The sequence below is a fragment of the Pseudophryne corroboree genome, chromosome 1 (assembly GCF_028390025.1).
Source record: "Pseudophryne corroboree isolate aPseCor3 chromosome 1, aPseCor3.hap2, whole genome shotgun sequence".
Classification (NCBI taxonomy): domain Eukaryota; kingdom Metazoa; phylum Chordata; class Amphibia; order Anura; family Myobatrachidae; genus Pseudophryne; species Pseudophryne corroboree.
Window position 1 is genome coordinate 168,400,776 of NC_086444.1, and position 14,746 is coordinate 168,415,521.

At 48.1% G+C, this 14,746-nt stretch overlaps 1 protein-coding gene across 2 annotated transcripts in view; it reads right to left on the reverse strand.

The window, feature by feature from the left end:
• The window catches only part of TNPO1 (transportin 1), a 280,036-nt gene that overhangs the window by 206,185 nt on the left and 59,105 nt on the right, over positions 1-14,746 (reverse strand). For both annotated transcript variants that reach the window (XM_063963878.1, XM_063963879.1), the window contains exon 3: positions 1,160-1,309. In XM_063963878.1, the coding sequence (XP_063819948.1) occupies positions 1,160-1,309 (150 nt within the window). The remainder of the gene's footprint in view (positions 1-1,159; positions 1,310-14,746) is intronic.

A 14,746-nucleotide genomic window follows, 5' to 3' on the forward strand; every position in this document is an offset into this window, starting at 1 on the left:
ATCTCAAGCACAGTCACTACGTGCTTGCGATGCCGACCTAGTCCGTCGCATAGTGAGAATCGGGCTTAGCCCGAATCTCACCATATGCATGCATGCACCTTTAGTTGGTACTGTACAAATCAAGCTACAGATGTAGCAAGCTACAGATAAAGCCATGCTCATCTTACTGTAATGCCGCATGTTGCATCACGGCATGCTGCAACTATTCGCAGTTGGAGATTGTTTTGTTAAATCCTTTAGGAATTAATGGAGCGATCGCCAGCTGCGAATAGCCGCAGCCTGGCAAGTCATGCAGCAAAGATGAACATGGCTACATCTGTACATTTTTGTCGCGATGCATAGGCACGGACATACACAACGCGGCATGCAGCTTGGCGCGCCTGGATCACAGATGATGATGGTACCATTACAGTCTATGGCATGCAAACGCATCATAGATGCAGGCACGCTAGTTGTGCCATCCATTCCGCGATGAGTACAAACGCTGGATGGAGGAGCATGGGTACATCTATATAAACAAATCATTAGATTTTTCCTTCCGCTAGTAGTGTGTGACAGTAGATCACACTAGGACAGTGATGGGGAACCTTTGGCACTCCAGCTGTTGTTGAATTACACATCTAAGCATGCCCTGCTACAGTTTTAGCATGGCCAAATAGCAGAACTGTAGCAGGGCATGCTGGGATGTGTAGTTCAACAGCTGGAATGCCAAAGGTTTCCCATCACTGCACTAGGGTCACATTCTGTGATTACTGGGACGTACCTTTTTAATTTGGGATGTAATTTGTAATTAAGGATATAGCAGAATTCTATTCTAGTAGAAGTTTTCTATAGGACAGGGCAGCTATCCTTGGAAATATTTATGCTATATGGCTTTAAATAAAACAAAAAACCACAAACCAGTAAGAAATTGCTGTGGAAATTCTTGGCACAATGAGCAGTGGTCAGGAATGATTGATCGTTAAGTTAAGGAGAAAGTTAAAGGCATACAAGCTATCCCATGATGAACGTTTAAAGGGCAAACTGGCTCAGCGGGAAAAGGCCCTCACGCGTATTTGAGCAGTACTGGATACAGATGGAAGAATGGGCCTTTCTATAGTTGAAGAACTAGTAGCAGTGTTTAACTGCAGGCAGAAAGAATTCTGTAGGTGGCACTTACCCACTGTTGCGCGAATTAGTGGAGATGAGTCACCGATGTTATTCAAACATTCACTCTTTATAAAGTCAGTCACCCCATTGGGGAAATTGTGAAAATGAGCTTTTACATTATTTTTCAGGATCAGCCCACTCAAAGAACGCGTAGGTTCATCTGGAAAAGAAAAGGGAGTGGTATGCAGATAAATGTGGCTAACATTACAGCATATTACACTTACAACATACATGAAAGTGTGCAGCAAGGTAAAAATCCAAACAGAAAAAGCAATGGAATATTTTGCTAAGTAGTGAAACTAGTTAAAAAAAAAAAAAAAAAAAACTGCTAAAACAATGTAATTAGGAGGAGGCGGCCAGATATAGAGCGTGGGCAAGGGTATGTAATCTGTAACATTAAAGTAGATCCCATAGGTTTCGGGGTATCCGCAGTCACAATACGGACACCGGCATCCCGAAGGTCACAAAGCCGACGGGGTGAGGTTAATGTTCTAAACCCCCTCCCTTCCTGTAGCCTATCCCTAACCTCCCCCCACTGGTGCCTAAACACCCATCCCTCCTTCCTTAGTACCTAATGCCCGCCTCCCCACAGTCTAACCACCCCACACACCCACCCACCACTATACCAACTTCCAGAATCCGTCTCCTGACCCTGTCAGGATAGGGCTCCTCTATTTCGCTACTCTGTTACAAGTTCATACAAAGCATATGTGTATTTTACATTCTATCTAGACTACAATTTAAACCTTATCCTGGCCTTACACTATACAATTATCTGGCAGATCTGGCTGGTTGAAAAGAAAATCTGGGAATGGATAAGAGCAAATGACATTCTAACATTTACTCCCAAACACTGGAAAATGGAGAAAACCTGTCGTTCAGACGAATTGGTTTAATCACGTATTTAACAAATTTTTATGAACAGTTTTTGTCCGTTTTCCAGTGTTTGGGAGAAAAAGGTTGAATGCCGTTTGCTCGCATACATTACCAGATTTTCTTTAAAACCAGCTAGATCTGGTAGATAATCTGCCAGAGAATTTTATAGTGTACACCCAGCATTAAGGGGGTACACACGTACAAATGTGTGCCAGAGATGTGTGCTGAGCAATCTAGCACAGATCGCTCAGCACACAGCGCGATGTGTGCTCTGAGCGAGAAGAGAAAAAAATACAAACGATCACTTCACCCAGCGGTGAAGTGAGCGATCTGACTAGATTTGGCCTGCATGCATGCATGCATGCCAATATAGGGTCAGCGATAGCGACGCGCGGGGCCGTTGCCAGATAGGTAACTGTTTGCATAATACACAATTTAGGAATATTGAGATTAAAGAAATATTGTCAGAATGAAAATATCATTAATGATAAATGGTGATTTTAACCATAGTGAATAGTATAGTGAATATATTTTAAAGTAAGGAGTAGATTAAATAGATTTGAACATTAGATGATTTAGGAAATAATGATTTGTATATGTGTTTAAATAGATATACTGTATATACGAGGCTAGAGAGGTCACAGTATAACAAAGAATGCATTTACAATCAAATGGACACTGGAATCCACAGGTATACATTTAGATCAGGATTAAGATTTGCAATACCTTTGGCAATTATAAAACTAGCTGGTCAATTGCCCAGCACTCAATAGTGGATACAAATTGTAAATGCTGTTGTGCCTTCCGTAGCTCCATCGGCGTGGGCCAGTATTAGAAAATAAGAATTTACTCACCGATAATTCTATTTCTCGTAGTCCGTAGTGGATGCTGGGGACTCCGTAAGGACCATGGGGAATAGCGGCTGCGCAGGAGACTGGGCACAAATAGAAAGCTTTAGGACTACCTGGTGTGCACTGGCTCCTCCCCCTATGACCCTCCTCCAAGCCTCAGTTAGGATACTGTGCCCGGAAGAGCTGACACAATAAGGAAGGATTTTGAATCCCGGGTAAGACTCATACCAGCCACACCAATCACACCGTACAACTTGTGATATGAAACCCAGTTAACAGCGTGATAACAGAGGAGCCTCTGAATAGATGGCTCACAACAATAACCCGATTAGTTAACAATAACTATGTACAAGTATTGCAGACAATCCGCACTTGGGATGGGCGCCCAGCATACACTACGGACTACGAGAAATAGAATTATCGGTGAGTAAATTCTTATTTTCTCTGACGTCCTAGTGGATGCTGGGGACTCCGTAAGGACCATGGGGATTATACCAAAGCTCCCAAACGGGCGGGAGAGTGCGGATGACTCTGCAGCACCGAATGAGAGAACTCCAGGTCCTCCTCAGCCAGGGTATCAAATTTATAGAATTTAGCAAACGTGTTTGCCCCTGACGAAGTAGCTGCTCGGCAAAGTTGTAAAGCCGAGACCCCTCGGGCAGCCGCCCAAGATGAGCCCACCTTTTTTGTGGAATGGGCTTTTATTGATTTAGGCTGCGGTAATCCTACCGCAGAATGCGCCCGCTGAATAGTGCTACAAACCCAGCGCGCAATAGACTGCTCAGAAGCAGGAGCACCCAGCTTGTTGGGTGCCATCAGGATAAACAGCGAGTCAGTTTTCCTGACTGCAGTCGTCCTGGAAAAATAAATTTTCAGGGCCCTGACTACGTCCAGCAACTTGGAATCATCCAAGTCCCTAGTAGCCGCAGGCACCACAATAGGTTGGTTCAAGGGAAAACCTGAGACCACCTTCGGGAGAAACTGAGGACGAGTCCTCAACTCTGCCCTATCCATATGGAATATCAGATAACGGCTTTTACATGACAAAGCCGCCAATTCTGACACACACCTGGCCAAGGCCAAGGCCAACAGCATGACCACTTTCCACGTGAGATACTTTAGCTCCATGGTTTTAAGTGGCTCAACCAATGCGACTTTAGGAAATCCAACACCAAGTTGAGATCCAAAAAGTGCCACAGGAGGCACAAAAGGAGGCTGAATATGTAGTACTCCTTTACCCAAAGTCTGAACTTCAGGCAGTGAAGCAAGTTCTTTCTGGAAGAAAATTGACAGAGCCGAAATCTGGACCTTGATGGACCCCAATTTGAGGCCCAACGTCACCCCTGCTTGCAGGAAGTGCAGGAATTGACATAGTTGAAATTCCTCCGTCGGGGCCTTCATGGCCCCCACCAAGCAACAAATTTTCGCCAAACGCGGTGATAATGTCTTGCGGTGACATCCTTCCTGGCTATGATCAGGGTAGGGATGACTTCCTTTGGAATACCCTTTTCCCTTAGGATCCGGTGTTCTACCGCCATGCCGTCAAACGCAGCCGCAGTAAGTCTTGGAACAGACAGGGTCCCTGCTGCAGCAGGTCTCGTCTGAGCGGCAGAGGCCAAGGGTCCTCTGCCAGCATCTCTTGAAGTTCCGGGTATCAATCTTCATGGCCAATCCGGAACCACGAGTATGGTTTTCACCCCTCGCCTTCTTATTATTCTCAGTACCTTGGGTATGAGAGGTAGAGGAGGAGACACATAAACCGACTGGTACACCCACTGTGTCACTAGAGCGTCCCCAGCGATCGCCTGAGGGTCCCTTGACCTGGCGCAATATCTTTTCAACTTCTTGTTGAGGCGGGACGCCATCATGTTCACCCGTGGTCATTCCCAACGGTTTACCCGCATTTGGAAAACTTCTGGATGAAGTCCCCATTCTCCTGGGTGTAGGTTGCCCATCGGAGAATTCTTGTGGCTTCTGCCATCGCCATCCTGCTTCTTGTGCCGCCCTGTCTGTTTACATGGGCGACCGCCGTGATATCGTCTGATTGGATCAGTACCGGCTGGTTCTGAAGCAGGGGCCATGCTTGGCTTAGGGCATTGTAAATGGCCCTTAGCTGCAGAATATTTATGTGAAGCGAAATCTCCTTGGAAATTTCTTTCCTGTGTGACTGCACCCCAGCCCCGAAGGCTGGCATCCGTGGTCACCAGGACCCAGTCCTGTATTCCGAATCTGCGGCCCTCTAGTAGATGAGCCCTCTGCAGCGACACCGTTTCTTGCTGACAGGGTTATCCGCTGTTGTATCTGTAGATGGGACCCGGACCATTAGCCCCCCAGGTCCCACTGGAACGTCCTTGCGTGGAGCCTTCCGAATGGAATTATGCTTCGTACGAAGCTACCATTTTTCCCAGGACTCGTGTGCATTGATGTACCGACACCTGTCCTGGTTTTAGGATGTCTCTGACTAGAGATGACAACTCCTCGGCTTTTTCCACTGGAAGAAACACTCTTTTCTGGTCTGTTCAGAAACATTCCCAGGAACAGAAGACACGTCGTCGGGACCAGCTGTGACTTTGGAATATTGAGAATCCAGTCGTGCTGTTGTAGCACATCCCGAGAGAGTGCTACCCCCACTACCAACTGTTCTTTGGACCTCGCCTTTATCAGGAGATCGTCCAAGTACGGGATAATAAAAACTTCCTTCTTGCGAAGGAGTATCATCATTTCGGCCATTACCTTGGTAAAGACCTTCGGTGCCGCGGACAACTCCAACAGCAGCGTCTGGAACTGATAGCGACAGTCCTGTACCACACATCTGAGGTACTCCTGGTGAGGAGGGTAAATGGGGACATGCAGGTACGCATCCTTGATGTCCAGGGAGACCCTGTAATCCCCCTCGTCCAGGCTCGTAATAAACGCCCTGAGCGATTCCATCTTGAACTTGAATCTTCTAATATAAAAAATTCAAGTATTTTAATTTTAAGATGGGTCTCACCGAACCGTTCTGTTTCGGTACCACAACCATTGTGGAATAGTAACCCCTTCCTTGCTGAAGGAGGGGCACCTTGACAATCACTTGTTGTGATTATAGTTGAATAGCCATCAACACCGCCTCTCTGGCAGAGGGAGGTGTCGGTAAGGCAGATTTTAGGAAACAGCGGGGGGAAGAACGTCTAGAACTCCAGCCTGTACCCCTGAGATACTACTTGAAGGACCCAGGGATCCATGTGAGAGAGCCCACTGGGCGCTGAAATTTCTGAGACGGGCCCCCACCGTACCCGGGTCCGCCTGAGCAGCCCCAGCGTCATGCTGTGGGCTTACCGGACGCAGGGAGGACTTCTGCTCTTGGGAACTAGCTGTGTGCTGCAGCTTTTTCCTCTTTCCATGTGCCGATTCAAGTCGGCATCGACTGACCATTGCAGAGTCCATAACCCCCGTCTGGCGGCAATGGACCTAGCGCTTATTTTTGATGCCAGCCGGCCAATATCCCTCTGTGCATCACGCATGTATAAGACCACGTCTTTTGTATGCTCTATTGTCAGCAAAATATTGTCCCTATCCATAGTTATTTTCCGACAGGGAATCTGACCACGCAGCGGGAGCACTGCACAACCATGCCGAAGCAATGGCTGGTCGCAATATAATGCCCTAGTGTGTGACTATATCTTTTAGGGTAACCTCCTGCTTTCTTAAGCGCTGTATCTATCCTATGGGGTGTTTCAATTTCTTACCGGGGGAAGACCACGCTTCCTCACACACCTCATTTAATTCCTCAGATGCAGGAAAAACTACTACTAGTTTTCTCTCACCAAACACAATACCCTTTTATGTGGTACCTGGGGTATTATCAAAAATGTGTAATACATTTTTCATTGCCTCAATCATGTAACGGGTGGACCTATTTGGAGGGTACACTAGTCTCATCGTCGTCGACACTGGAGTCGGTATCCGTGTCGACATCTGTGTCTGCCATCTGAAGGTAGCGGGCGTTTTTAGAGCCCCCCATGACATTTGAGACGCTGGAACAGGCCCAAGCTGAGTAGCCGGCTGTTCTGTGTCGTCGACCTTTTGTGTAAGGAGTTGACACTTTCACGTAATCCTTCCATAAGTCCAACCACACCGGTGTCGACCCCGCAGGGGGTGACAACATATTTACAGGCATTCGCTCCGCCTCCACATCATTATCCTCCACATAGATGTCGACACAGCCGTACCGACACACAGCACACACACAGGGAATGCTCTGATAGAGGACAGGACCCCACAAAGCCCTTTGGGGAGACAGAGGGAGAGTATGCCAGCACACACCAGGGCGCTATATGTCACAGGGATATCACCTACAAAAGTGTTTTCCCTTATAGCTGCATATATATATATTGTATACTGCGCCTAAAATGTGCATCCCCTCTCATTTTAACCCTTTCTTGTAGTGTATTAACTGCAGGGGAGAGCCAGGGAGCTTCCCTCCAACGGAGCTGTGAGGGAAAAATGGCGCCAGTGTGCAGGAGATAGCTCCGCTCCTTTTTCGCGGACTTTTCTCCCGCATTTTTATGGATTCTGGCAGGGGTTAAAAAGCACCTATATAGCCTCTGGGGCTATATATGGTGCCAGTGTGCCAGCCAAGGTGTCAGTATTGCTGCTCAGGGCGCCCCCCCCCAGCGCCCTGCACCCATCAGTGACCGCAGTGTGAGGTGTGCATGAGGAGCAATGGCGCACAGCTGCAGTGCTGTGCGCTACCTTGATGAAGACGGATGTCTTCTGCCGCCGATTTCAGGAACAACTTCTTGCTTCTGGCTCTGTAAGGGGGCCGGCGGCGCGGCTCTGGGACCGGACTCCGAGGCTGGGCCTGTGTTCGATCCCTCTGGAGCTAATGGTGTCCAGTAGCCTAAGAAGCCCAAGCTGGCTGCAAGCAGGCAGGTTCGCTTCTTCTCCCCTTAGTCCCTCGTAGCAGTGAGCCTGTTGCCAGCAGGTCTCACTGAAAATAAAAAACCTAAAACTAACTTTCTATCTAAGATGCTCAGGAGAGCCCCCTAGTTTGCACCCAGCTCGTCCGGGCACAAAGATCTAACTGAGGCTTGGAGGAGGGTCATAGGGGGAGGAGCCAGTGCACACCAGGTAGTCCTAAAGCTTTCTATTTGTGCCCAGTCTCCTGCGGAGCAGCTATTCCCCATGGTCCTTACGGAGTCCCCAGCATCCACTAGGACGTCAGAGAAATTTGTAATGCAGTTTTACCCCGTCGTCAGGGACAGGCGTTCTCGAGAACGCCTGTCCCTGACGACGGGGTAGAACCCCGAAACGCCATAGGACCAATAAAGCTGCATTTTATATTCTTATTCAGACTGCCTGACTCCCGCTGCAATACAAATTTCCAATCTATCTATCTATATCTATATATCTCAGTTCGATTAGAAGGTGTCCTTTTTCTCTTAACAGTAGAGAAAATTCCAAACACCAGAAACCTCTGAGTTGTAGCACAGGTATAGAATTAATACCGCAGCGCTTTCTCGGTAATGGCTCTGGACTCCTGGAGCAGGATTGATTTCTAGGAATAAAGCATAATGGAAAAGACGCTCATAGTGCAGACTGTTTATTCGATTTAAAAACAGTAACAGGTCCACGGACAAATTGTACAGGACTCGTACCATATAGCACACGCTGTGGGCTGGTTACCACACGGTTCAAAGAGACTCCACTGGCACAAATATATATAAGCTCAGCCAATGGTAGAGCAGTCAGTCAGGAGAAGGAGTTGGAGGTCAGAAGGAGAGAAGATGCGGAGTTAGGAAGAAGCTAAGTGCAGGAGGAGGGATGTTCACACATAAGAAATGATATTAGGATGGTAACTATGTACTTGCTAGTATAAACATTATGTTAATAATTGTCTAAGTTTGTGAAACTGTGTTTTGTTATGTTTGTTCTATAATTAAGAATAAAAATATATATACACACACACACACACACACACACACACACACACACACACACATATATATATAATCACTACTGTGTAAATCTTATTGTGTATGATTTGATTTGTCTGTAAATAAACAATCAGATGGTAAAGGCCCATACACATTAGACGATGTCGCTCTGTGAGCGACATCGTCTAATGTTTCCCCCTCCCTGGCCGGCCGGCCGACTATACACACTGAGCGATATGACTGCTCATATCGCTCAGTGACGTCACGCCCCCGCCAGCCCTGCATGAAGGTCATGGACGACAGTCCACATCCTTCATGCATGCCCTACCGACAGCGACGATAGTTGCCGACTATACAGATAGGCATATGTACACAAGGAAAGGTGCTATTTCCCTATAGATTGTAAGCTTGCGAGCAGGGCCTTCCTACCTCTATGACTGTTATCACCCAGTTTGTTATTGTTATTTCAAATTGTAAAGCGCAACGGAATTTGCTGCGCTATATAAGAAACTGTTAATAAATAAAATAATCTCACTTTGGAATCATAATTTAATAATTCATATGTATGAGAACTGCATATATGTTGTCAGCCGCCTAGTTTGTAAGACTGACATTTGCAGATATATATGATAAACGTGTATTATAAAATAATAAGATTTTACTCACCGGTAAATCTATTTCTCGTAGTCCGTAGTGGATGCTGGGACTCCGTAAGGACCATGGGGAATAGCGGCTCCGCAGGAGACTGGGCACAACTAAAGAAAGCTTTAGGACTACCTGGTGTGCACTGGCTCCTCCCACTATGACCCTCCTCCAGACCTCAGTTAGGATACTGTGCACGGAAGAGCTGACACAATAAGGAAGGATTTTGAATCCCGGGTAAGACTCATACCAGCCACACCAATCACACCGTATAACTCGTGATACTATACCCAGTTAACAGTATGAAATATAACTGAGCCTCTCAACAGATGGCTCAACAATAACCCTTTAAACAATAACTATATACAAGTATTGCAGACAATCCGCACTTGGGATGGGCGCCCAGCATCCACTACGGACTACGAGAAAAAGATTTACCGGTGAGTAAAATCTTATTTTCTCTGACGTCCTAAGTGGATGCTGGGACTCCGTAAGGACCATGGGGATTATACCAAAGCTCCCAAACGGGCGGGAGAGTGCGGATGACTCTGCAGCACCGAATGGGCAAACTCTAGGTCCTCCTCAGCCAGGGTGTCAAACTTGTAGAATTTAGCAAATGTGTTTGACCCCGACCAAGTAGCTGCTCGGCAAAGTTGTAAAGCCGAGACCCCTCGGGCAGCCGCCCAAGAAGAGCCCACCTTCCTCGTGGAATGGGCTTTCACTGATTTAGGATGCGGCAGTGCAGCCGCAGAATGTGCAAGCTGAATCGTACTACAGATCCAGCGAGCAATAGTCTGCCTTGAAGCAGGAGCACCCAGTTTGTTGGGTGCATACAGGATAAATAGCGAGTCAGTTTTCCTGACACTAGCTGTCCTGGAAACATAAATTTTCAGGGCCCTGACTACGTCCAACAACTTGGAATCCTCCAAGTCTTTAGTAGCCGCAGGCACTACAATAGGTCGGTTCAAATGAAAAACTGATACCACCGTAGGGAGAAACTGGGGACGAGTCCTCAATTTTGCCCTATCCATATGGAAAATCAGATAAGGGCTTTTACATGACAAAGCCGCCAATTCTGACACACGCCTGGCCGAAGCCAAGGCCAACAGCATGACCACTTTCCACGTGAGATATTTGAAATCCACGGTTTTAAGTGGCTCAAATAAATGCGACTTTAGGAAATCCAACACCACGTTGAGATCCCAAGGTGCCACTGGAGGCACAAAAGGGGGCTGGATGTGCAGCACTCCCTTAACAAATGTCTGAACTTCAGGCAGTGAAGCCAGTTCTTTCTGGAAGAAAATCGACAGTGCCAAAATCTGGACCTTAATGGAACCCAATTTTAGGCCCATAGTCAGCCCTGACTGTAGGAAGTGCATAAAACGGCCCAGCTGAAATTCCTCCGTTGGGGCCTTCCTGGCCTCACACCACGCAACATATTTTCGCCATATGCGGTGATAATGGTTTGCGGTCACTGCTTTCTAAACTTTAATCAGCGTAGGGATGACTTCCTCCGGAATGCCCTTTTCCTTCAGGATCCGGCGTTCAACCGCCATGCCGTCAAACGCAGCCGCGGTAAGTCTTGGAACAGACAGGGCCCCTGCTGCAGCAGGTCCTGTCTGAGCGGCAGAGGCCATGGGTCCTCTGAGAACAGTTCTTGAAGTTCCGGGTACCAAGCTCTTCTTGGCCAATCCGGAACAATGAGTATAGTTCTTACTCCTCTTTTTCTTATTATCCTCAGTACCTTGGGTATGAGAGGAAGAGGAGGGAACACATAAACCGACTGGTACACCCACGGTGTCACCAGAGCGTCCACAGCTATCGCCTGAGGGTCCCTTGACCTGGCGCAATATCTTTTTAGCTTTTTGTTGAGGCGGGACGCCATCATGTCCACCTGTGGCCTTTCCCAATGGTGTACAATCATTTGGACGACTTCTGGATGAAATCCCCACTCTCCCGGGTGGAAGTCGTGCCAGCTGAGAAAGTCTGCTTCCCAGTTGTCCACTCCGGAAATGAACACTGCTGACAGTGCTAACACATGATTTTCCGCTTATTGGAAAATCCTTGTGGCTTCTGCCATCTCCATCCTGCTTCTTGTGCCGCCCTGTTGGTATACATGGGCGACCGCCGTGATGTTGTCTGACTGGATCAGCACCGGCCGGTGTTGAAGCAGGGGTCTAGCCTAACTTAGGGGATTGTAAATGGCCCTTAGTTCCAGAATATTTATGTGTAGGGAAGTCTCCTGACTCGACCATAGTCCTTGGAAGTTTCTTCCCTGTGTGACTGCCCCCCAGCCTCGAAGGCTGGCATCCGTGGTCAACAGGACCCAGTCCTGTATGCCGGATCTGCGGCCCTCTAGAAGATGAGCACTCTGCAGCCACCACAACAGCGACACCCTGGCCCTTGGAGACAGGGTGATCAGCCGATGCATCTGAAGATGCTATCCGGACCACTTGTCCAACAGATCCCACTGGAAGATCCTTGCATGGAACCTGCCGAATGGAATTTCTTCGTAAGAAGCTACAATCTTTCCCAGGACTCACGTGCATTGATGCACCGACACCTGTATTTGTTTTAGGAGGTCTCTGACTAGAGATGACAACTCCTTGGCCTTCTCCTCCGGGAGAAACACTTTTTCCTGTTCTGTGTCCAGAACCATACCCAGGAACAGTAGACGCGTAGTAGGAACCAGCTGCGACTTTGGAATATTCAGAATCCAGCCGTGCTGTTGTAGCACTTCCTGAGATAGTGCTACTCCGACCAACAACTGCTCCCTGGACCTCGCCTTTATAAGGAGATCGTCCAAGTAGGGATAATTATAACTCCCTTTTTTTGAAGGAGTATCATCATTTCGGCCATTACCTTGGTAAATACCCTCGGTGCCGGGGACAGACCAACGGCAACGTCTGGAATTGGTAATGACAGTCCTGTACAACAATTCTGAGGTACTCCTGGTGAGGAGGGTAAATGGGGACATGCAGGTAAGCATCTTTAATGTCCAGTGATACCATGTAATCCCCTTCGTCCAGGCTTGCAATAACCGCCCTGAGCGATTCCATTTTGAACTTGAACCTTCGTATATAAGTGTTCAAGGATTTCAATTTTAGAATGGGTCTCACCGAACCGTCTGGTTTCGGTACCACAAACATTGTGGAATAGTAACCCCGGCCTTGTTGAAGGAGGGGTACCTTGATTATCACCAGATGGAAGTACAGCTTGTGAATTGCCGCCAGTACTACCTCCCCTTTCTCCGAGGGCCGCAGGCAAGGCTGATTTGAGGTAACGGCGAGGGGGAGTCGCTTCGAACTCCAGCTTGTATCGCTGTGATACTACTTGCAGAACCCAGGGATCCACCTGTGAGCGAGCCCACTGGTCGCTGAAGTTCCCGAAACGCGCCCCCACCGCACCTGGCTTCACCTGTGGAGTCCCAGCGTCATGCGGTGGACTCAGAGGAAGCGGGGGAAGATTTTTGATCCTGGGAACTGGCTGTCTGGTGCAGCTTTTTTCCCTCTTCCCTCGTCTCTGTGCAGAAAGGAAGCGCCTTTGACCCGCTTGCTTTTCTGAAGCCGAAAGGACTGTACCTGATAATACAGTGCTTTCTTAGGCTGTGAGGAAACCTGAGGTAAAAATGTTTCTTCCCAGCTGTTGCTGTGGATACGAGGTCCCAGAGACCATCCCCAACAATTCCTCACCCTTATAAGGCAGATGTGCCTTTTAAAGTCAGCATCACCTGTCCACTGCCGGGTCCCTAATACCCTCCTGGCAGAATGGACATTGCATTAATTCTGGATGCCAGCCGGCAAGTATCCCTCTGTGCATCCCTCATATATAAGACTACGTCTTTAATATGCTCTATGGTTAGCAAAATAGTATCCCTGTCCTGACAGGGTAACAGACCACGCTGCAGCAGCACTATCCATGCTGAGGCAATTGCAGGTCTCAGTATAGTACCTGAGTGTGTACACACAGACTTCAGGATAGCCTCCTGCTTTTTATCAGCAGGCTCCTTCAAAGTGGCCGTATCCTAAGACGGCAGTGCCACCTTTTTTGACAAACGTGTGAGCGCCTTATCCACCCTAGGGGATATCTCCCAACGTGACCTATCCTCTGGCGGGAAAGGGTACGCCATCAGTAACTTTTTAGAAATTACCAGTTTCTTATCGGGGGAACCCACGCCTCTTCACACACTTCATTCACTCATCTGATGGGGGAACAAAACACTGGCTGCTTTTCTCCCCAAACATAAAACCCCTTTTTTGTGGTACTTGGGTTAATGTCAGAAATGTGTAACACATTTTTCAATGCCGAGATCATGCAACGGATGTTCCTAGTGGATTGTGTATATGTCTCAACCTCGTCGACACTGGAGTCAGACTCCGTGCCGACATGTGTGTCTGCCATCTGAGGTAGCGGGCGTTTTTTGAGCCCCTGATGGCCTTTGAGACGCCTGGGCAGGTGCGGGCTGAGAAGCCGGCTGTCCCACAGCTGTTACGTCATCTAACCTTTTATGTAAGGAGTTGACACTGTCGGTTAATACCTTCCACTTATCCATCCAATCTGGTGTCGGCCCCACAGGGGGCGACATCACATTTATCGGCATCTGCTCCGCCTTCCACGTAACCTTCCTCATCAAACATGTCGACACAGCCGTACCGACACACCGTACACACACAGGGAATGCTCTGACTGAGGACAGGACCCCACAAAGTTATTTGGGGAGACAGAGAGAGAGTATGCCAGCACACACCAGAGCGCTATATAATACAGGGATTCACACTACCCACAGTGATTTTTCCCTTATAGCTGCTATAATACACAATTTTGCGCCTAAATTTAGTGCCCCCCCTCTCTTTTTAACCCTTTGAGCCTGAAAAATACAGGGGAGAGCCTGGGGAGCTGTCTTCCAGCTGCACTGTGAAGAAAAAATGGCGCCAGTGTGCTGAGGGAGATAGCCCCGCCCCTTTTTCGGCGGACTTTCTCCCACTTTTTTATGGATCCTGGCAGGGGTATTTTATCACATATATAGCCTCTAGGACTATATATTGTGATTATTTTGCCAGCCAAGGTGTTAATATTGCTGCTCAGGGCGCCCCCCCCCCCCCCAGCGCCCTGCACCCATCAGTGACCGGAGTGTGAGGTGTGCATGAGGAGCAATGGCGCACAGCTGCAGTGCTGTGCGCTACCTTGTTGAAGACCGAAGTCTTCTGCCGCCGATTTTCAGGACCATCTTCATGCTTCTGGCTCTGTAAGGGGGACGACGGCGCGGCTCCGGGACCGGACGATCGAGGTCGGGTCCTGTGTTCGATCCCT